The sequence below is a fragment of the Coffea eugenioides genome, chromosome 1 (assembly GCF_003713205.1).
Source record: "Coffea eugenioides isolate CCC68of chromosome 1, Ceug_1.0, whole genome shotgun sequence".
NCBI lineage: Eukaryota > Viridiplantae > Streptophyta > Magnoliopsida > Gentianales > Rubiaceae > Coffea > Coffea eugenioides.
This window is the reverse complement of record NC_040035.1, coordinates 41,859,342-41,884,022: the sequence shown is the minus strand read 5'-3', so window position 1 is coordinate 41,884,022 and position 24,681 is coordinate 41,859,342. Positions and strand designations below refer to the sequence as shown.

The window sequence follows — 24,681 nt, the reverse complement described above, 5'->3', positions numbered from 1 at the left end:
ATTTTCAAAATCTGCCATCGAAGTTTCTATTGAGTAATCATAGGTACTTACCGGATTAAAGTAAGCTTTGAAAATTGTGTCTAGAACTGTATTTGGTACCCTATTCGAGTGGGGTTGGTAAGTATCATAATTGAGTGAGCATTTGAAATTAAACCTGCGTGTTATTTGGCTCGTGTTCTGCAAATTGTGTCTTTTATAGTCAACTAGTGAGACGCCCAGCGTGTTGCGCAGGAGTACTAATATTTTCCGTGTTAAGTTGCTTAATTTTTAGCCATTATATATTTCTTATAATGTAGAGAGTTATATAATTGTTATAAGTCTGGCTTGAATTATAAAATAATAGTGTGATAAATTGGTTGGGTGAATATAGTGTTAATAGTTTGTGAAGTATGGAGGATATTTTGTAATATAATGGTTAATAAAGTACTATAATTGAGACAATGCAGTGTCGACATTTTCTGTCGTATGATTTGTATAAATTATGTGGTCTGAATGAGATAATTATAAAGATACCCGTCTATATTTATGTATATCTATATTACTCACTAAGTTCCATAAATATGGGCCTATTTCCTTTTTTTTCCACAAATTAAAACATTTAATCAATATAATGACAACAATTATTTTTCTTTCATATTTTTGTAAAATGCCGTTCACTAATATTAGATCATTAATCCACATTAAGAGCCATGTATTATTACATTGTTTTTGAAATTTACAGTACTTTAATTTTTTTAATGTAAGAAACAATCTAATTAATGTTGCATGTTTGACTAAAAGAATAATAAAAAAATAGCATACAACATTGCTTTTCAATTTAAAGTAATTTAGAGCCATTAGGAAAAATTTTATAATAATTATATATATACATTAAATATGGATATCTATCTAACAATATAAAAGTGAGAGTTGCCCCATGAACAGTGTTTTTTGGTCAAGCGGTTATCCTGTAATTGTTATTGGATACTCGGACTATTAGTAAATAACATGCTAATTATTCTTTTTTATAGAACGAAAAATAAGAATAAAAACAAGGACATTAAAAATTTATAATAATTATATAGACTAATATATCTTATAATTGTATGTTTTAAAAAGTAGTAGGATTAGAAACCATTTTTAGTCCATGACGCCTTAACCGATTTTGGTTAATTGTAATAACAATGTTGGACTTCTTGAAGGTTAATGATTAATATGATATAAATTTGTGCTAATGATTAATATTATATATATGTATAACATTAACAAAATGCACAAATAGCATGCAAAGTAGCACCTTCTTGAAGATTTTGATGAACTTCTAAAACAGAAGCAGTGGCATCCAAAATAAATGCGTTCAATTGCACTATGGATTGAGTAATAATCGTATTCAATTCCATGTGCTCAATGCAATTCGAGGATGACGATAAAATACTTAATTTAGATTTAATGCAATTCGATTGAGGATGTCCTCAATGCAATTCGATTGCTGTTTTTTAGCCACAAATTCAGCCCTTTTTGCGTTAGGCAAGGCTGCGTATACTTCTCTAGCACGACGATTTTTCTCTAATTGGCTATCCTCATCAGAGAATAATTTTTTTTTTCTGATCCATGATCACTAAAAAGATTGAAAAAAAAAGCAAAGTATGTAGACCAATACATCTATATAAATGTAAAGAATGAAGGCAGCAAAGAATATAAAAGGCATCCGATATTTAGTAAAATAAAAGAATATCAATAAGCATGAATAAAAGTAAAAATGGGAAAAATTTAACAAGCATCATGATTAAGAGGAAGGGAAATGTGGGAATTTTGATCTCTGTAATAGGTTTACAAATGACATAAACAAATCAAAAGTACAAAACAGTAGATTATCCAAACAAACTCATATTATTTCATTTGTTTGAAAGGACAATTAGCATTTAATGCTAGAGGAAAAGCAACAGTACTACTGGGAAGCAAAGAAGAAAATAATTGTTGTCTTTTTCCAGCCAAAGAGAATCAATGAAATAGCATCGGCAATTCTGACGCTTAACCGAATCTTCCTAAAGCCAGAGCAAGGCACATGTCAAAAGACCAAAATGCCGCTTGACAATTGCCCTCAAAGTTGCCCCAAATTACGTGATAACCGCTCGACCAAAATTTCACTGTTCATTCTCCAACTCCCGCTTTTATATAGTTAGATATTCTTCTCTGCTTCTAGAAATGGATGCTTCTAGTCTTTTACTTTCCTGCTTTATGTAATGATAGATATGTCTGCTTTACCTTCGTCGTGGTCTTCATGGATGTCTAACTGAAATTCATAAATATTGCATTACAGAAGCGTTACGAAGATATTCCAGTTTTGGGTCAGAGGCAGAGTGAATGAATCAGCTTTTGTACTTGATAGTTTTGGTCGTCCATCATCATTTCAGGTCAAAATCAGACTTCTTGCAATGATCCATTAATAATTAGTTCCTTAATTGGACTATGCAGATTGGTGACTTGAGATTTCTTTGAACTGTTAGAGTACCTTTTATCTGTAAAGATATATTCTACGCTTGTGTGGAAGTTCATCTGATAACCCGATGTGCTTTTGAACATTGATTTTCACGAGAAATAGAAGTTTATTTGATTAGGTGTTACTGAAGCTACCCTTTGGAGGCTAAGTCAATGGTAAAACTAATATGGTTCTTACAAAGATGATGTTGTGGAATATTGCGCTTGTGTTCAGTCCACTGAACAGAATTCTACAGAGAATTGACGAATTTCACAAACTGTAATGCATGTAAAGTTCACTTACATAACTGTTTTTGTATTTTTTTTTCCTTTTTGTTGTAAATGTTTTCCTTCAAATAACGAAAAAAGAAAAGAAAAGAAAAGAAAATGACTTGTTTAAAACATTGAAGGGTTATTTGCACTACCTCCTTTGAAGTTTGATCAAAGTACAGATCAAGAGTTGAGGACCTTGAGGTCTAACCATGTTACGGTTGCCATCCGTTCTGTGTTTTCCTGCATCATACCTTGCCTTCTTTCTTTCATACGCTGAAAGAGTGCACCCAATACTTGATGAGAATGGTCAAACTCTATTCTCTGTTTTTCTCCGTCACGCTTCACCTTCTATCTCTCCTCGAGGTTTTGTTGATTGGGCACGTCTCATCTTCCCATATTGATTGAGCCTTGCATTCCTCCTTCCCATATGAGTAGGCAAAAACTTGAGCCCATGCACCCATATGTGCCCCAATCCCAGTTAGCACCAGCAGGATTTGAACGATGTTGCCGGGCTCATCATAAATAGAGAGATCTTGATACCCTTAACACGTTCAGCCAAAACTTTGAAGATGCGGTTTTCAAAAATTCAATAGTCCATATTAAGTCACATTGCTTGGTGAGATGGATAGCACAATTTGACCTATTAAATTTCTAAAGTTCGACTCTACTCAAGTGTGAGCCTTCGATGACCAGATCATCCATAATCACAAACACGTAATTTAGGACTATTTTTAAAAAAAAAGGCTTTTAAGATACTTTTGAGTCACAATTTTGCTTAAAAAGTGATTAGATGAGTCCTAGACACGAGGGATTTCTTCTTTTGATATTCTTTAGGTTTTAAAAGTGTTCTCAAGAAAATTGCTTTTCAATTATGAATAAGAAATTCCTTTTCCTACTCCTCTTCACCTTTTAAATGCTTTGGTAGATTCCCCCCATTCATGTTTAATGGAGTAACAATTTTTTTTTTAAAATATTTGAATTCCTTGCCAAACCTGTACTTTCCTGTGAATTCAAAATTTTATTTATTGCAAAATTGAGGAAATTTAATTCAATGACACATTTTCAAAGTAAAAGCTTCAACAGTCATATAGAAAGGTTTGGAGGCGTAACGTGATTCCCATTTTAACTACTACATTTTATTCACTTTTCTGCTAATCATATCTCCATAAGAAGGCAATCCATTGGAGACTCGGAGTAGAAGCGTCTCATGACCCAAAGTTACAATAATTTATATTTCAGAGTGGAACATTTGATGCTCAGAAGTGATCAAAGGTGTTCATATCCATATGCCAACTGATTAGAGAGGCTGATACGATATCCATCTCTCAAGCATAGTTCTGCATTCGGCAGGCTTGAACTCATAAGCAACATGGCCTCCTCCCTTCACCCAAAAAAAGAAAAAGAAAAAGGGGTGCTAGTCCCAAGAATGTTCTAACCATATTGTTAGTCGTTACCATGTGAACAACTCTTGCACTGAAGCAATAGAAAGAGGAATTTCTTGCCTTCACTGTTGCAAATGTCATCTTATTTGCGTAGGTCCTTGTGTAACTGGAAGCAGGAAAACAGAACAAATTTAGATGAGATGGGTAAAGTCATCTTTTTATCTCGTGCTAATGGTGGTGTAATCAAGAAAAGAAACATTGTTCAATTTTGAACCAAACCCGGCAACTTGGCCTTCATGAATCCACTGTCTCCAATCGTCAATAATTGGGTAATGTAGAGATCTTATCCACGCTTGAGATTCAAAGTACTCCACTGAATCACCACTGAATCACAAAGTACTCCACTTTCAGTACTTAAAATCACTGCTGTTAACCTACATGCATCAAGATTCAAAGTTAGGTACCAAACCTGTATATAAGGGATCTATAACCTGTAGTGCTAAGGTTTGCATGATATGGTACAACACTCCCTGCATTTTTTGTGTATGGCAAGGTATCGCTGCAGCTTACCCACTGTCCGATAGTTTCCTGCAATGTGATTACAGAAATCAGTTCAGGCTTGCTTCGGCATTCAAATGCTACATACCATAGTGCTCGATTTAGACATACCCTTCGCACATGGAGGGCCTCTTGGACGCTCTTGTTGTTAGCCCAGTGCTCAACGAGCGCAATCCATTCCATCTACGATTGCCAGTGAACAGAAGAAACGGGGCGATCAGTTGTGCCACCAAGAATTGATGCTCTTATCCACGAGTTTACATAGAACTTTACTAGTAGTATCTTACTCGACATTTGACTGGAGTAGATCCCCGAACGTCTAGCTCTTCAAACTTCTTATACAACATTTGTATAATGGATCTCCCACCAGTAAATAATTTATTTGGCTCTCGTGAAAGGGGAGGACATACGGGAATCAAGGTATCTTACTCAACATTTGACTGGAGTAGATCCCCGAACGTCTAGCTCTTCAAACTTCTTATACAACATTTGTATAATGGATCTCCCACCAGTAAATAATTTATTTGGCTCTCGTGAAAGGAGAGGACATACGGGAATCAAGATCTGTTGATCGTCAATATTACGAACCAACTGCAGAAGCAAACTATTAACACCACCACTCTGGTTGCCCGTTCCTTTATTCTGATTCTTCCCACCTTTTGTAGCCCGCAAATTAAAGGGAAGGGGTAGGAACCAATTGTCAGTACAACCGTTTCTGGAAAGTGTGTTATTGTTTGAATAAATTAGAGTAATTCATTGTTAACTTCTACAATTTCGCAACAGAAGTATGATGTTCGATCAGTGCTCATGTAAGCCCCTAACATTAACTGCAACTCTGTTACGAAATTGTACGAGTAAGTTACAATGAATTATTGCTTGTTCAAATGATATTACACTATTCAGAAATGGTTACACTGACAATCCTTAACTCTGTCCCTCTTTCTTGAGTTTAGGGGGCACTTTAAGTAAATCCATTAGGCCTTGCCTAACTTTTGAAAATAGAGTCACATAAAAATTGCATAGATATGGTTGCTTGCCTCATTGTATGCCTGCATATTTTTCGAACACACTAGATTACTGGAATCTGTGATTTCATATTCCCCTTTACAGCTAACCTTCAAGGACTGCATTGTAAATATACAGGTCAATTAGCAAATCACGGGTAATTTTACATTGTAAGAATGCATGTGACAAATGACAGTGTTCTGAGATATCAATAGGTAACAAACAAAAGAAATAAGTTACCTCATAGAGTTCATCAGAAATCAGCCCCATCGCATAAGCAAACGGAACCCTATAGTTCAGAATTCCTGAAACCTTCGTTATTGGATTTCCGAGTATGTATCCCTGAAGCCATAAATGGAAACGTCTCAGTTTTAAACTCAGGATGGTAAATTTTTCTCCAAATAGTATGTAATCAATCAAGATTAGGTAGACTAGAAAAGAGAAGATCATCAAAGGTATAGATCTTAAGATCAATACGTGGTTCAATGCCGTCCTCGATTCCTGGAATAACACCAAAATACATGTAAGTTTTAGGGCTTAATAGTCATAGAGCAACAAAGCATTGATCCTATACTCTCTGTATTTAGCAAACTTCAACTGATCATCTTGTGGCAGGAGATAATGTAGAACTCTGAACTGGTCAAAGAAACGTTTTCTTGCTTTGTTCTGGAGTGTCTTATAACTTAACATATGGACAAAAAAGAATAAAAAGCCAGCAAATTTCTGAGGGAACTTTTAACCTTTTTTCCCCTCTTAAAGCTCTGCATTATGTTAATAAAACACATTTAGCTTAAGGTGGCAACTATATACCTACCTAAAGAGTCTTTGCATATACTACAAGCTTACAGAAAGCATTTATATATAGTATATTCAGATCTCTTACAATGCCTATGTATCTCTGCATAAAAATTTCAATAATCAGATTGTAACACAACCAAAAAACTTCCCCAGGGTAAAGAGCCACATTGAAAAAATCTTACCATTTGATATAAGTTGAGTTAATATTGGAACAGGAATGCCCCCATACGAGATTCCACTAACATAGAATGGATTCGACTTGTACTCTGGGTGATCATGTAGCCACTGCAGTATAATCAACTATCAAAAGCAATCTTGTAAGAGGTAAACATCTTTTTAACTATAATTTCTTTCCCATTTCAAAGGAAATTAAGCTTTTAACTCGAGGTTCAAATGGGTAAAAACGCAACAAATATCGCGCACCCGAGCGTCTATAATTGGCAGTTGCAATTGCACTGTGTACTATAGGCACTCGCAAACCAATTGTAGACATTAAAATACAACAACATGCAAAAAAACAATAAATTGCCGCTTATTGAAATTTGTACCCAAAATTGAATTGTAAGCATCAAATTCAAAATTAGTCATCTTCCACTATTTTTTCAAGGTAAAACTGAAAGTTCATTGATATGGGACAAGTTTGTACAAGAGATGGAATATCTCAATATACATGTTAAACTAATTATCATAGGAGCCCGTATCAGAACATTTCACTAACTAAACACTGTGAGTGGGATATTCCATTCTAGAGATTGCCACCTTTCATGAGACTTTGGGATCTTTCCCCATGGAAGAGCCACATGCCTGACCTCCTCCTCTAATATAGCTCCCATGACGCTAATTGCCGAAACTACTATTAGGTTCATGAGTAAAAGATTACGTCCTATATTGATCCGAGAGATGGAGAAAGAGCGATTAATATGTAAGTAAAGGCCAGAGATCTAATGGTTTAAACTTTTGAGTCAGAGTTAGGTTTCACCCTAATGGGAGTCTCTCGCGGTGTTTCACCCTATCAACTACCATAGCCAATTATTATTGATGTCACTTTTATTCATCTTCCACTGTCAACTGTTCTATACAATCAAAACTGTGTTCATAGAGAACTTGAATCCAATGGAGGCAATTTTGGGCAGAGCCATGCAGGATTCCACTATTCAGAAGGAAAATAATTAAAGACACTGGTCTTTTTGCATAATAAAGGGTCTAGAGACAAATATGGCATTTTCTTGATTAGTAATTGTCCAACGTTCCATGAAGCCTCACAAGTCATTATTTAGCTGAGTGATGGGCGTGTACCTTCCTGATAAATTCATAAGCTTGATCAGAGGCTTGTAAATCTGAAGATTGAGAAGCTTGTGCGGTCTTAGCAGAAGAAAAACCAGTTCCTACTGGCGAAGATGATGCTTACAACCTAACAAGCAACAAGAAGTGATTCTCAATCTTGCAGTCAACTCGAATTCTTAATCTTGAAAATTAGGTTTGTTTGGATAATGATTATTTGAACATTATTTCAAAAAAAAAAGAAAAAAGAAAAATTTTGGAACCTCATTTATATATGTATCTCAATAACCTTTTCATGTAACACTTCTATGAGTCTAAGATATACTCATAAACTTAAATCTCTTTTTCTCTCTCAAAAAAATAAAAGAAAAGAAAAGAGAAACTCAATTCTTGAGTTTACCTTGGTCCAAGTAGAAGGATTTAATACCAACTTGGGCAGAGCGCCGTCGAACGACAATGGCTCCAAAACTACTGGTCCTGCAACAGAAATCACGGGCCAGTGACTTGATCAAATGGTGGCACTCCAGTTTATCAGTCATCATCACTTGAACATTAAAGACAAATAAAGATTACGGCTCTATTTGATTTAGCTGTTTTTAGGAACGTTTTTCAAAAGCTTTATTGTAGCAATGCATATGAAAAAATATTTAGGTGCGTGTTTTTGGAGCTTAGTTTATATTTTGGGCTTTTTAATTTGATGTGAATGTGTAGTTAGTTATTGTACAGATGTTTGTAGCAGTTGCTACTGGCGTCAAATGGATGCTATTCAATAAAATTAATACTTTTACCCAGAAAAAACAAAACAAAACAAAAGACCTTACATAAAGCTTCGTCAACCAGACAGGGGCGGATTTAAGGTGGGGGCACTGGGGCCTTAAATTTCTATAATACTTCTACAATTTTAATATAATTTTAAGTGTGCCTCCAGAGTTTTTTTAAAATGGATGTGAAAGAATTACGTGATTTTTTAAATTAGTTCATAAACTAAAATTCTAAAAAGATACATGGGGCACATAGTCCATTTGAAATAAGTTTAAAAAAAAAACCTTTTCATTTCAACTAGCAAGTACCAATCATATCATTCACTTTTTTTGTGCTTCACATCCCAATTTTCCTTCCCTCCTCTGGGCCCCATTTTCCCCCCACAATCGAGAGCCACTACCTTCCACAACCAAGCAGCTAGCTACTCTTTCTTTTAATCAATTCATCCAATCATATCATTCATTTCCTTCGTCCCCACTTCCTAATTTCCCTTCCCTCCACTGATCCCCCAATTTTCCTCCACAACCGAGAGTCATTCTTACTTCCACAACCAAATTAGTTATCAAAATATAAAAACTTGCAGTGAGCAATTGTAAATAATTTAGTTTATTTTTGAAATAAAATTATTATTACATTAATAATTTTGAATTTGTCTTTTTATATTTTTCATGGAATATATGCATCATTTGTACTTGTTGGTAAATTTTTTTTTTTGCTTAAAAAACTAGAAAAAGAGTAGGTAAAAATTTTAGTATTGCTTTTGCCCCACTAAGAATTTTTTCTAGCTCCGCCCTGCAATCAGACAACGTCTTTTGCCTTTTTTGCAGAGTTTCAACCAGAAAGGCTGTTTGCAGAGTTTCAAGATTATACAAAATCAAGATCAAAATAGTGCCGCAATTGTTCTTTTTTTTTTTTTTGTGACACCTACTGCAAAGTGTAAGGCATTAGAATTCACCTATCCCAAAGAAAAGTGGAATAAATGAACTGCAGCCAGGGCCTCCATCTAACCAAATGATAAGAGGATCCGATTGAGGATTTGACTCTGACTTGATAAAAGCGTAGAAGAGCTGCACATCCTCTGATTCACCAGCTCCAATATACCTGATAATATCAAAAAATGGATCAACTATTTCTTCTAAGTTTTGATCAATGTTAATTTCTAGTGTTATTATATATATGTTATGCTTAGTGGCTCACCCGGTTTCGAGTTCAAAGGGGAGGGGTCCTTCAAATCCTGGAAGAAACTTAACTATGGAACCAGCCATAGCAAGGTTTGAACATGCTTGAACATAAACTAGCAGCAAGAACAGGCCGCAGAAGATAGGATGCCTTAGGAGCACCTGCAACTTCTCCATAGAGCTTGGCCTATCCTCATTTAGGGCACTAGGCAGAGCAACTTTAGACTCCAGACACTTGGATAGAGTTCTTCGAACTTTACAACTCTAACCCAAAAGCTGCTATGTCTACAGAGAATCGCCTTATCGGAGCCACAAATTTAACTGACCCTAGCAACACAAATGTCTTGTTTGCCAACTCATGCATTGCCGGATCGAACTATCATTGGAAATGATAGCTTTACTGTAAAGGGGCATGGAAAAGACTTAGAACCGGTTTTCAAAGATGGTTCAAATTACGTTACATTACTTGGTCAAATGGTGTGTAATACAATTTCAACTAATTTTTTAAAACTAAAGTTTACCTAAATTTTAACCGTATATAAATAACTATCCAAATGTTTGCGAAAAGATGATAGGATAAAATCTGCCAAGTGCCAATAAATGATCGATCAAAACAAAGCAACTCATCAGAATAATTTATCAAAAAAAAAGGTCTCACTATCCTTTGAGCTCTCTCATTTTAACTGCTTAAAATATGTTTCAGGCAAATTATAAATCATACAATGCTAAAATCTCTACACAAGATAACTTTGTTATGGGTATCTTAGTTGGTGGACGCTTGGCGTGTGTTAAAAAATTAATATACGAGTTTGGTTTATTGAAGAATTTTTTAAGTTGCCACCCAACTTTCAAGTTACGTGCACTTTTCTTTACCAAGTGTCATACTTAAACTTTTCTTCTTAAAAAGGTGGCGTAAGGACGAAATAAAATTTACCTTGTTATAAAAATTGCTTTATTTTTGTTTTAAGTAGTAACATGTAATGAGAGTGAGGGAAGGGCTTCTTGCTACGTGAGAAATGTCATAATACGGTTGCGTCGGAATTTAAATTAGATTTTTCTATTTTTCTCACATATCGAGTTTTGTCTTTATAGATATAGATTTAATAATTGAATCAAACCACATTAATCTTGTATCTACTTGAAGTTTCAAGTTTTTTATTTGTTTCCTTTAAATTGTCATGCACTTAATTTTTCAATGATTCTTCGTTTGCTCTTGGATCTAAGCATCTGGTATAATATCATAGCTAGGTTTTGGTCAATTATTGATATTAAGTGAGTTGCGGTAATTTTCAATTCAATAATTTAATAGAAAAAGAATATTTATGTCAAAAAGTCTTGGCATTGAAGGGAAAGGATCGAAAGACAACAAACATAGAGGATATTTGACAGTAAATTTGGGCAAGTGATTCAGAGGACATGGAAAAATATAGAGTCCAGTATTAAATTAGGATGTAACTTAGTGGAAATGTTCTTAACAATTTCGAATGGTATGTACTTGATGTTGGATGTGTTTCAGCTTTGTTGTTTGAGCGGTATGACACATGTATCAAAAAAATCAAAAAAAAAAAATCTAACTCTCATGCATCCCGAGACTCTCAAAGTTACGAGGTTTTCATTAATGGTGGAATTTTAAAAAGCACACACGGGCTAGACAATATTGTGAAGGTGAGAAATATGGTGATTTTAAAAAAAAAATTGTTACTTGATTACCTCAACAGTTGGGAGCAGAATTAAAAAAGGGATCCAAGATAACTTCCAGGTTGTAAGTACTGGTGAAAAGGAAAATCCTGCAAACTTAAGTCAGCTAAAGGTTGGACTCGGATTAGCTATGTATGGACGTTACAGCAACGTAATAATTCGGTATGTATAACTACATATCAAGCTTTTTGGTGGAGATTATTAGGAAATTACTTATATTGTTTAGGCAATTTTTATTTTGTGTGACAAGTAAATAGTTTCTAGTAATTTTTACGTATTTGGAGTAGTTGCCAAGAAATTTTGTATTTATATACGTTTGGAAATCAGGTAAGTTATTTTTTTATTATTATTGAAGAATTTGTCAAGTAATATATCCTATAAATTGAAGGGGACTGTCATATCATAAATTAAAGTACACAAAAAGGAGTCATGTGTTATAGATAAGAGTGAGAAAAAGGACTTTGGTATATGAGAAATATTACACAAGGTTTGGGTTCAGAATTCAGATTGTATTTTTATATGAACTTTTTTCATAATAAAGAATGGGTTATTAATATGAACATGTTAAATCTTTCCTGTCAATTGTATTTTCTTGTTTTTGACTCATTTTCCTTGAATTGTTATTAACTTGATGTTTTATTAGTTGCTTATTTCGTGCTTGAATCCCAATAATAGGTTAGTCAATTTCAATTTTCTTTTTTGGTAAGATAAAAGTTTAATCATTGCTCATTGCAGATTTAGGGACCAACAATGAAGACTTTCCTAGTTTTTGTCAAAATATTTCTTTGACGTTAATTGGCAAAACCGGTTTTAATTTTTTGTTCTTTGTTTTCGTTTTCCTTCAAATTATCGTGGGCCAATTGCTGTTCATGTACGAGGAACGCAAAAACTCCGTGCAATTATAGTACAGTTCTATGTGAGGTCCAAATCCAATACCATAATTGTGGCCTTACAACTGTAGTACAATTCTCGGTCAGTTCCAGAACTTGTCTCGCATGCAAGTTTTTAGTCTAATTTTTAATAGACAAGTCTTTTAACTATTTTGTTTACGGTAATCCTCTATAAACATCTCAAAATTTTTAATGTACACGTCCCGTAATATCTAAGAACATGCAAATTTTTCACTTTTTCCATCATTTTCTTCCTTCTCCCCCACCTTAACCCGCCACTGTCGGCCAGCCGATGCCAACGTCACCAACTTGCAACCTCCTCTTCCACCCCTCTTCCCTATTCTCTCCTTCCCCCCACGTCCCTCCCATAATTCATCAGAATTCCTCATAGAGTTCATCAGAAATCAGGCCCATACTATAAGTAAACGGGACTACATAGTAAAGAATTCCATGAACTTTAGTCGCTTGGTGTCCAAGTATGTATCCCTGAAGACATAAATGGAAATGTCTCAGTTTTAACCTCAGGATGGTAAATTTTTCTCCAAATAGTATGTAATCAATCTAGTTTATGTAGACTAGAAAAGAGAAGATCATCAAACGTAAGTTTTAGGGCCTTCATAATTAATCTTATAGTCATAGAGCGACAAATTGTTGATCCTATACTCTTTGTATTTAGCAAACTTCAACTGATCATCTCGTGGCAGGAGATAACATAGAACTCTAAACTATTGAGGTCCAACACGAAAGAATACTAACGCAATGAAGGTATAAAGGATCCCATAAACTCGCATCCTAAGTATCTCTTAAATGAAAGTTTTCAAAGAAATGTTTTCCTTTTTTATCCCAGAGCGTCTTATAACTTAACATATTGACAAAAAAGAGTAAAAAGCGGGAAAATGACAGTTTTCATCCCTAAAATTGATGTCATAGATATATTTCGTTCTCAAACTTTTTAACATAACACATTAGTATTTAAACTATCAATTATTGACCAATTTCATCTTCAAATGAAAAATTAATCAATTTAAACTTGAATGAAATGTTGCTTGTCGGATGAAAGGTTGAAGTTATTCCAACCTTGGCCCGATGTGAATGGTAAATTTTGAGTTTATTTTGTATCGATTGTGGAAGCGACAGTATATTTGATTATAAGTGTGAGGGAAACCTTAACTTTTGGGATAACTTTTGTGCTGAGAAGGCCCAATAACACCCAACACTCGGGAAGGCAACGAGGGATACCCGCCCCCCATGGATTGATGTGTTGAATTTTTGTTAATTATTGTGGAAGCAAATAGCGACAAGATCAATTTTTTATCATTCTCCAACAAACATCCCGGGAGGAGCTAGCAGAAGTAGGAGCAAGGGAGAGAGGAGCACGGGCAAAAGATGGGGTGGGTGTAGGGGAAGATGTTTGGCAACAGGGCAGGAGACGGGAGAGGGATCCCCCAGTCCCATTGCCATCCCTATCCAACATTGTTATCGGAGCGTAGTAATGGCAACTCCTCTTACTAGACAATTAAATGCAATGTTGTCCATCAAATAAAAGGTTGATATTGTTCCAACTTAAGACCCAATGTGTGAGGGGGAGATAGTTGTGAAAGATGCAGGATGCCTGGTTAATGTGTGAGGGGAAACAGCACCTAACAGATTTTAACTATATCTATGATTGAACTAGCATGTATTGAGATTTAAGAGTACAATTCCTTCTGCCCCATTGGTACCTGGACCCACAAATTTTAAGTTTCTTGTGTAATTGTTCAATCATATCTCAGCCAAACTCATTTTTTGGACAAATTGGACCACACAGGTCAGTTCAACCGATTGAAACAGAAGCAAATATGGGACCAATCTAGTTCAAAGGATATAAAATAGGTTAAAATCAGATCAATCCCATGGTGGAACTTAAGCTTGTTGGAGATTGAAATATAAATTAAACTAACGTACATAATCTTCTTTATCTTGCTGAAAAGTTGTCCACAGTTTCATTGTATGGTTGACTCCTAGTTACAATTCGTCCACGTTTTCACTATAAGATTGGCTCTCTATTATACTTCATCAACGACTTCATTGCATGGTTAATATCATATTTTTCGTCAATCACTGCCTGCCAACTTTCCATGTCTTCTGTGTTGGACTCAGATCTTGTAGTATTTGTGACTGATCCCGTGTCTCACTCGATTAGATCAAATAACTTTGATTCCACAATAGTCTGAATTTTGTTTGAACTATGTATGTGCTTATTTATTACCAACACTCACTTTAACTCTCAAAATTCTCAAAAGCATATGGTTTCAGATCTTGATGTTGATAGTTTAGAACTACATCAATATTTGTTAGACCATAGTGAAATTTATTAAAAGGATATTGGAAAAGTAAAAATTAGATACTCCGAAGATTTTCCAAAAGTTATGAATCAACTTATAAGTACTCAATAAACCCTAATAAAGAATACGACATATGAAACAATACTACATAAAAGCATGAAAAGTTTAATTAACTAAGATTAAGATTCTAAGAATTGGATGACTTGGATTTAAATCCTTCTTTCCCCTTCTACCTCCGTACTGAAAAGGGCAATGCACTTTTATAACTTACTTTGTCATGATACTGCTCCTCCTGCAAAAATCATCAAGTATCCAGATGTGAACTTTCTATTGTCAAGATCACCTGCTATATTTTCATTGGTATACCCATCTAGTATAGTTTTACCATTGCCGAAACACAAACACAATTTGAAAATTCTCTTAAGATACCTGAGAATCCATTTGATAGCATTCTGATGCTCCTTATCAGGATTAAAAAGATACCGACTGACTATTCTAATTGCATGAGTAATATCTGACCTGGTGCAAATCATAGCATACATCAAACTACCAACAGTTGAGGCATAAGGAATTTTCTTCATGTCTTCCTTATCTTTCTTACTTGTAGGATACTGCTTGATGCTCAATCTAAAGTGACCCGCAAGTGGAGTAGAGAATTACTTAACTTTATTCATGTTAAACCTGTCAAGCACCTTCTCAATGTACCTTTCTTGATACAACCAAAGCTTCCCAATTTTGCCTGTTTTGTGATATTTTCATCCCCAGTATCTTTCTAGGCCCTAAATCCTTCATTGCAAAGGATTTACTTAGTTTCTTTTTCAACCCATCAATTTTTATAGTATCATGGTTAATAATCAACATGTCATCAACGTATAGCAAGAGAATAATAAAATTACCATCTAAAAAATTTTTCACATAAATACAGTGATCAGATGTAGTCCTATAGTACTCATGGTCTATCAGCAAGGAGTCAAATTTCATGTATCACTGCCTCGGTGCCTGTTTCAACTCATACAATCTCTTCTTGAGACAGCATATAAGATTTTTCTTGCCACTTTTTTTGAACATTTCTGATTGCTTCATGTAAATCTTCTCTTCCAATTCACCATGCAAAAAGGTTGTCTTCACATCAATTTACTCAATCTCTAAATTTAATCTGGCTGCAATACCCTATAGACACCAAATTTTTATCAATTTTTAATATTTTCTTGAATTTTTTCTATTTAATGAGTTATTTATTTTCTTATATTTTAATGTGTATTTTTCTTATTTTTGCAGGTTTATTTTAGGAAAAAGAAAAACAAACACACACACAAACAAAAAGAAGAAGAAGAAGAGAATCAAGAAATCAAAAATCATCCTAATTATTTTTGTTTAACCAAAACCACTATTGACCCATTTTTGCACTCCATCCTTATTGACCTTTCTTCTCATTTTGGTAAAAAATCCATCATGTTATCTCATAGATCCTTCTTGTCATTTGGTGAAGATAATCATTTTTTGGCAACCAAATTCCATTGACTTTTTGACATCCCTCTCGGCTCTCTCTTGGCTTTGGACAAGAAGCACACTATCCACAACAAAAACTTGGACTCTCGGCCTTTTCTTTTGCTCCCAACAGACAAGACACCATCAGACACAAGAAGGGAAGAAAAAAGAGAACAAGAAGACACTCCCTCGATCTCTCTATCCCTACGGCTCTCTCTCAACTTTTTGACCCCTAAAAAAAAGACAAAAACTCAACCAATAGAAAGAATTTTTCCCTCAACCTCTCGGCTCTATCCCTCCATTTTCTCAATTCACACAACATATCCTCCTACAAAATTAAACACAAGAGAAGGCAAGCAATTAGGGTGCGAGGTGCTGGAATTCCTTTAAAATTTGATCGAAGAAGCTCTTGCTTGAGTTGAGGTATTTTTCCAGTTTTATTAACCATGTCAAACCCATATTATATCGTTTAATTTTCTGGCTTTTGCTGTCTTTTATTATTGTTGTTGTGTTGTTCAAAATTTGGGAAATGACTTGAGCTAGTGTCGCGCCCCATTTTTTCAAAAAATAAAATTACAATTACGGGTTTATAAAAATGGAATTTTTGATTGATTTTGAGTAAAAATGAGTTTTTGATTTTTAGAAAATAAATAAAGAAAATGGGCCTAAATGGGACTTAAAAAATGCGACGATTTTGACCCAAAATAATAATTAAAAAAGGTTTTTAACAAAAATAGGAGTCGCCACTTGGTATTGAGTTAAGGTGTATCAAGTCAACTAAAATGAATTTAAATAAATAAAAAGTAAAGAAAACCCTTTTTAAACAACTCCAAGTTTTCGAAAATCAAGAGAAATGGGTGCAGGAGTCACGGTTGAAGAAAGTGAAGACAAGGATGAAATTCAAGACACCCTTTCAACCTAACTAAGATTAGTTGCGTGATTTAATCAAAAAACTTTTCTTAATTTAACCTAAAAACTTATCACATTTGGATGTTACTATATGCATGCAAACCTAGATCTAATGGTTATCGGGAGGGTCAATATCCCTCTTCGAATTTTAGTTGATGCAAATCGCATTAATTGCGATGCCCAAGAGTGACTCTTTGAAGAGGTCACGAATATGCAAAATATGAGACTCGAAGAAAAGAAGAGAAAAGAAAATAATAATATACAAATATACATGACTTAAAGGAATGCATCATAACGGGTGCGGGAAACTTAAGATTTGTGACTAGATTTTCCTTTTTATAGAAGGAATACGAGCGTACTAAGGTTAAAAAGTCATACTCGTCCATATCCCATATTTAAAGAGTGATTTTCCTAATTTAATTAAGCAAATGCATTTACCTACTTCTAATTTTTCCTAAATGGGATACAAGTCTAAATGTCATGTTTCGTACATAAGGGTAAAGGATATACATATAGAGGAAATAACATGCAAAATGGTAAAGATCCTAAAAAGTAGAAAATATGCATGAAATGTAGTGATTGTCACGCAAGCATATGATCTAACGCATGAACGGTCCCTAAGAGTTTAGCGTTGGACTAGCCCATGTGATACGAACTCGACCCAACAAAAACCTGTCTTGAAGAACCAAGTCAATTAGGCAGCGGAAGGATCTATCTTGATCAGGCTATGGAACAATAACTACTTTGCTAGACCTAAAGAGAACCCGTCTCTCAAAACCTAGTGGATTGGTTATTGGTTTGAAAGAACAAGATGATGTGATCATCTTGCCTTGAACACCACAAGTATCCAAGCTAAATACTTGATACTGTTCAAGGAGAAACGCAAGTTCCATCAAGGAACTCCATAAAAGGAGACAACTCTCTTTTTATTAATTCATCTTCCATCTCCCTCAATAGTTAAATAAAGTTGGCTATTTATAGCCTTACAAGACTCAAAACCCTAATCTAAATTGGAAACAATACAAGTTTCCTTATTTGACTTGACACAACTTCCTAAATAAATTTGAAAGTAATTAACTACTTTTCTAAAACTCTAATTCAATTAGAATAGGAAACTAACTGACTCAATTGGCGTAACTATGGTCAACATGACCTTAGCTTTTATTTCCCTTAATAACTCACTACTAACTAACAAGTATTGCTGAAAACTTACTTAAATAAATAACAAGAAATAAATCATATAAACATAATAAAAACAAGTAAACACATAAATCACATAGAGCACATAGCACGTAAACATGGTATCTAGATGTAAAGACCCTAAGAAAGCGAGTAAACACATAAACACACAAGCATGCAAGCACACAAAATAAATAAGAGCAAATAGAGACCTATCTATTACATTTGAGGGGTCTAACTACAATCTAAGGGGGAAAGAATAAAAGAATAAAATAACTATCTAACTATTACACATTCTATCTAAATACATGATTTGAATCCCCTAACTATTACAATTTGGCATTTAGATGCCTCTCAAATAATCAAAAATTAAATTAAAATAAATATGCAAAATTAAAAACAAATAAAAGTGAATAAATAAATAAAATTTAAAAAAATCATGCAATTACACACATAAACTCACATAGGAAGATTTAAAATAATACAAGAAGATACCTCCCTTGACGTAATAGCTAATTGGGGTGTGGATTTATCCTATTTAACTCCAAAATTAACAAAAATCATTAAGGCACCAATTTAAAAAAAAATAACATGTAAAGAAATGAAAATAATCATGAATTTTATCAATTAGAGTATTTAAATGAAGCATAATTACTAATTAAGGAAGATAATCAACATATATTTAAGAAATTAAAACAAGTAAGGACCTAATTGCAAAAATTAATAAAATGTTGAGGGTCAAATTATCATTATTACAAAATTTAAGGTTCAAAATGAAAGCAAAATAAAGTTTAAAGACTTATTTGGAATTAAATTAGGGACCTATTTGAAAGAAATTAAAAGTTATTAGGGCCATAATGAAAATACTCAAAAGTATAGGGACCTATTTGCAAATTTATTTTCTGATTTCTTAAGAACATCGGGTCATTGGGCCATTTTTCTTTATTTGGGCCGAAGGCTCCCTAAGCCCGATCAAAACCCAAGAAAATGGGCGGGCTAGCCTTCATTTTTCAACAAAACAAGCCCAACCCAATAAAGGGGCTTTAATCTGCCAAGCCGATGCTCAAACCCATAAAAATAAGCCGAAGTCCACTTCTAAAACCTAAGCAAAATAGACCAGATTTTTATACCAATCCAACCAAACAAACCTCAATCCAACCCTCCAACTATTTTTACTAAAGTCAACTAGATAAAAATCTACTAAAATTTATTAAAGACTGATTATACTCTAAATCCCAGAAATAATTTACTTAAAAACGCATTTAAACATGGAAAATAATATCAGAACTCAATAGGGGCATAAATGGTTCGATTTCAAAAGGTTTTGGGCCATAGCGCTAAAGTGAAATGTTTTGAAAATGCTCATGCAAAGCCAGTCCAAGAAAGATTTCTTCCTCACAACTCTATTATTCTTACTTCCGCAACTTTGCTGGGTTTCCATACAGCAATTTCGCATGGCCAAGAACTAGAGATTCGGACTCAAAAACATGAACCCAAGCGACCCAAGATTTACCAAACAAGGTCTAATACAGCATTTCACCAAGAAATCCGATATAATAATCCACAAAATGAGCAGGAAAATTGCTGAAAAATTAGAAAAAGAAGAAAGAACAGAAGAAACATGTTCTGCAAAAACATCTTGGCAACTTTGATGCGAATACAAGTTTAAATGAAGCAAGAGACGTTGAAATACTTCACATTTAACAACTTAGAGGGTCAAAATCGCGTGTCAAACTTCGAGGAAGGAAACTCCAAGATCTGTCGCAAGAGGCGCAAGAATTCTGAACCCAGCAACTTCAAGCCCCGATTCAAGGTAGCAAAGGTGTTCGTTTCAGGAAATTTTCTAAATAAAAGTTCTTATACTAAGATCATAGATGATGGAACAAGAAACATCTCCTCAAAAGGAGTTGTAACTAAGGAGAAAACTAAGCTTCAAGGTTGCTAGTCGACCAACCTGGTCAAGCGAAAATTTACCAGAAATTTTGATCTTTTTCCCTCTTTTTGCTCTCTGTTTTTTCTTTTTTCTTTGCTGTTTTTTGCTCCCCCGACGCTCTCTCACTTCTCCTTTCCTTGGCCGCCTTTTCAAGCCATTCTCTTGCTTTTATATGGAGCCAAATGGATCAAAACCCTTAGAACAAAGGCTGAGATTAAGTTGGGTTTTTTTGGGGTTCATTTTTGGAGCCGTTTGATCTATTTCTCTAGATGCTTCCTGATGATTCCCCTTGAGGTGAGCTGTCATTGTACTGGAAATGCTTGGGGCAGAATGGATGAAAAGGCAAATTGTACCAAGCTCCAGCTCTGTGTCCTCGTTTCTGGTTTTTTTGGCCACAAACATGAAGATGGGCAGCGCGCGTGCAGATTCAATCATTTTTTTTTTGTGCGAAAAACCGATTTTGATTTTTGTTTTCTTTCCTGTTCTGCTTTTCTTTTCTTTCCAATGAATTAATTAATTAATTAAAAAATGATTTTCTTAACATAATGGAAATAAAACAAAATCAACTAAAATGAAATAAAAATGCTAAAATTTTGGCGTCTACAGCTAGATTAAGGAAAAGGAAATAATTTTTGTATATGCATGCTAGGTGTTCGAAAAAATGCCTAAATCAAAAACCAAATTAAAGTACCTATTATTGTGCATATTTTTTGTTAAAATAAATGGTTACAGCTAGTACAAAGCCTGCAAATGCTTGGTTATCCAAAATTTTGGAGTTTTTGAGCCTTAAAAGCATTAGAATAATTTTCTTCATATTTGGGGCTGTTTTGACTTAATGCATCATTTTGTTGTTGTTTACTTGTCTTATAGTTATATTATAGAAGTTACAAGGAGTGTTGTAGTATAAATTTTATGATTTTTTGTGAAGGTTTGAAAGTTTTTAAAAAAAATAAAAATTAGACTAACTTTTGCTATTTTCGCCACTTTCTGTTCATTTTTTGTAAAAATTAACTTCAAAAACGGATTTCACACGAAAAAATCGAGTGAGAGGGTGTATTTTGCAGGCGGCCGGCGTCCGGCGGCGGTCCAGCGGTGGCGGTTATAGCCGCCAGCAGGAAGGAGCTTCAGCTTCTCGGGTGGAAGAAGAAGAAAAAGAAGAAGAAGAGGAGAAGGAAAAAGAAAGAAAAAGAAAAGGAAAGAAAAAAAAAAAAAAGAAGAAAAATGGATTGGGCTAATGTTGTTTTTTTCTGGTGGGCTGGTATTTATTTTTGGTTGGGTTTTGGGAATGGGTTTTGGTTATTTCTTTTGGGTTTCAATTTAAGTTAGGAGGTCAGAGTCCATGCATTTTTTGGTCGGGCTTGAGTGATAAAAGGATGGGCTGAACCGTTTATTTCCTTTGGGTTCCGACTGGGCCCGATGGCCTTTTTCTTGCCCCAATCAGAAACCAAAATTTTCACTTTAGCTCCTGATCTTTGGAGTAATTTTAATGTAACCCAAAAGATTTTAAATCTCTTTCACTTAGGCCCTTAAAATAATTGTACTTTGGTCCCTAATTTTATCATTTATTTAATTGTGACCCCTACACTTTGGAAAGATTATATTTTTGACCTTAAAAGTTTTTAATTTTTCAATTTAGTCTCTAGTGAATTTTGACTCTCTTTATTATGATTGTTTCTTTTCTTTAATAGCTAATTATGTTACTTTTGAATATATTTAACTTGTAATTTTTAGATGTTCTTAAATTTCTTTATGTTTGACATATTAAGATGAATTTAGTATTTTTATCATTATTATTATTTTTCAATTAAATTGGTGTCATGATTCTTTTGTTCATTTTGAGTATAAATAGGGCAATTTAACTCCATTTAGTCATCACTTCAAAAGGGAAGTATCCCTATTATTATTATTTCAATGTCAATTACGTGCTCTTATGTGCTCTTACGTGTTCCTATGTGTTTATATATTTTTATATACTTTATTTATTTGATTTAAATGTTCATTCAAATTTTTTTATATTTTTTAGTTAATTTTTTATAATTATTTGAGAAGCATTTAAATATATCAAAAATGTAATATATAGGATAACTAAATTTGTTTTATTATATTTCCCCATTTTAGATTGTAATGAGGTCCCTTATTGTAATAGATAGAATAGATAGGTTTTATTTATTTATTTTTTATATTTTTTTATTTTAGATTGTAGTTAGATTCCCCATTATAATAGATAAGTTTTGTGTGTTTATGGAGATTATATGTAATATGTTTTACCCGCTTTTCTTAGGATTTTTGCATCTAGATATTATGCTTACGTGTTATATGCTACGTGCTCTTATGTGTTTATTTGTTTTAATTTATGCATTATTTGTTTTACTATGTATAATTAATACATGACGTCACCACACTAATCCAACGCTAGTTGTGGCTTTTCCTTCCACTTACTTGCTAGTCCAATGCTAATAAGGAATTTTAGAAATGGCTAGTCCAACGCTAGACTCTTAGATCGTTCGTGCGTTAGATTTATCTTTGAGTGACATTAATTACATTTTTCATACACATTTTTAGGTTTTTTTCTCATTTGTATGATATTTCCTATTATATTATCCTCTACCCCCTACCCTGTATATGTGTTAATCATATCATTTAGAATTGCATGTCATTTAAAATTTGTAAAATAAGTTAGTTCATTTGCTTGTTCATATTAGGAGAATTATTCTTTGAACATGGATATGAGTGATTATAGCTCTTTAGTTAAAATACCCTATCAATCCCTGTATAAGAAAATTACGTCACGAGTTTTTGTCTCCTGCATCCATTATGCTGCATTTCTTTTCCTTTGATCACTTATACCTATGTATATAATTTAATTTTCTTTTCTTTTCTTTTAATTTCATCATTCGCATACTCGTGACCCTTTCAAGAGATTATTTTGGATTTCGCAATTAATACGATTGATATCAATTAAACCCTTGAATGGATATTTTGATCCTCTCGACATTTTTATAAATTTAGATTTGCATCCATGTAGGAAACATCCAAGTGTGATAAATTTAAGAGTTAGATTAAGAAAATTTTTGACTAAATCTTACAACTAACTTAGACTAGGTTGAAAGGCTGCCTTAAATTTGAATTAATCAAACCTTTGCCTTCCCTTTCTTCAACCATGAGTTCCAAACTCATTTTCTTTTATTTTTTAAAAACCTGGAGTTGTCGAAAAGCATTTTATTTTATTTTATTTTATTTTTAAAAAAAATTTTGGTGACTTGGTACACCAAAATTCAATACCAAGTGGCGACTCCTATTTTTTCTTAAAAATCCTTTTAAACTAAATTTTGGACCCAAACTGTCGCATTATTTAAAGTCTCATTCTAGATATTTTTTCACTTATTTTTAAGTAAAATCACATTTTTTGTAAATACCTATTTTCATCGCGACATACTCAGAACAACTCAAATTGACAACATCTTTATCACAGGAGAGAAATTTTATTCAAAATCTACACCCTTTTTCTGACTAAATCCATTCACAATCAATCTTGTTTTGTACTTTGATTATGAGTTATGTTCCTAAGTTTTCAACCTGTAGACCCATTTGTTCTTCAGATCTCTCTTTCCCTTCGACAGTTTCATTAAGTTATAAGTGTGATTCTCATATAGGAATACCATCTCCTCTTACATGACTCGCAACCAATCTTCTTTGTCCTCATACTCTAGAGCCTTACAGTATGACTCTGGCTTTTCTTCATTTGTCAACAACACATATTCATGGGGATTATATCTGCTAGAAGGTCTCCTTTCTCTGTTAGATCTCGTAAACTCATCTTGTAGTGGCAGTGGTGAAGTAGGTGGCGCCTCATGTTCAGGTGCATCAGCAAGAGGATCATCACCATCATCTTCTTTCTGCTCTGTCTCAATTCCCCATTGATTAAAATCAACAGATACTAGAGTTGGATCTGGATCTGGATTTGAACTAGTAGAAATGCCATCTAAGGGTTTTTTGTTGTCACCTTTATCAATATTTTCAATGATTTGATATTCAAAGAAGATAACATCTCTACTCCTGATCACGTTCTTTTCAACTGGATCATACAACTTACAATCAAAATTTTCATGTTCATAACTCAAGAAAATAAACTGTTTTGATTTTACAACAAGTTTTAACCTCTCATCTTTGAAAATATGAACAAATGCTCAATAACAAAAAATTCTCAAGTGTTTAAAAGACATATCTATTTTCATCCATACTCTTTCTGAGATATTACCATCTAGAGGAATTGATGGAGAAAGATTAATCAAATCAATGGTAGTCCTCATTACCTCACTCCAAAAGGATTTTGACATCTTAGCATTGGAGAGCATACATCTAACTCGCTCAGTGATGGATCTATTTATCCTTTCTACTACTCCATTCTCTTGAGGAGTTTTTGGTACTGTTTTTTCTAGTTCGATCCCATGGGACTTGCAGTAACTTTCAAACGGTCTCCTGTACTCACCACCATTATCAGCACGAATACACTTTAACTATTTGTCAATTTCTCTTTCAACTTTGCTATAAAAATTTTTAAACACA

General features: G+C 33.8%; 1 protein-coding gene across 1 annotated transcript; it reads right to left on the bottom strand.

The window, feature by feature from the left end:
• Positions 1-4,016: 4,016 nt before the first annotated feature.
• On the bottom strand, positions 4,017-9,836 carry LOC113772945 (serine carboxypeptidase-like 2). The gene is made up of 14 exons (XM_027317445.1): positions 9,714-9,836; positions 9,472-9,617; positions 8,155-8,231; positions 7,770-7,835; positions 6,595-6,758; positions 6,139-6,211; positions 5,916-6,017; positions 5,708-5,794; positions 5,112-5,261; positions 4,782-4,853; positions 4,582-4,700; positions 4,392-4,496; positions 4,233-4,278; positions 4,017-4,111 (listed from the first exon to the last, which is right to left on the bottom strand). The coding sequence occupies exons 1-14, from the start codon at positions 9,779-9,781 to the stop codon at positions 4,028-4,030; spliced, it is 1,359 nt and encodes a 452-aa protein (XP_027173246.1). The 5' UTR covers positions 9,782-9,836; the 3' UTR covers positions 4,017-4,027.
• Positions 9,837-24,681: the final 14,845 nt, after the last annotated feature.

What these genes read in the sequence shown, in the direction of transcription:
- LOC113772945 (XM_027317445.1), bottom strand. Translation starts at nt 9,781, where the DNA reads ATGGCTGGTTCCATAGTTAAGTTTCTTCCAGGATTTGAAGGACCCCTC. An exon ending in CTTATGAATTTATCAGGAAG is followed by an intron (nt 6,759 to 7,769) that starts GTACACGCCCAT and finishes ATTATACTGCAG; the next exon opens with TGGCTACATGATCACCCAGA. An exon ending in ACGTTCGGGGATCTACTCCA is followed by an intron (nt 4,854 to 5,111) that starts GTCAAATGTTGA and finishes TGGCAATCGTAG; the next exon opens with ATGGAATGGATTGCGCTCGT.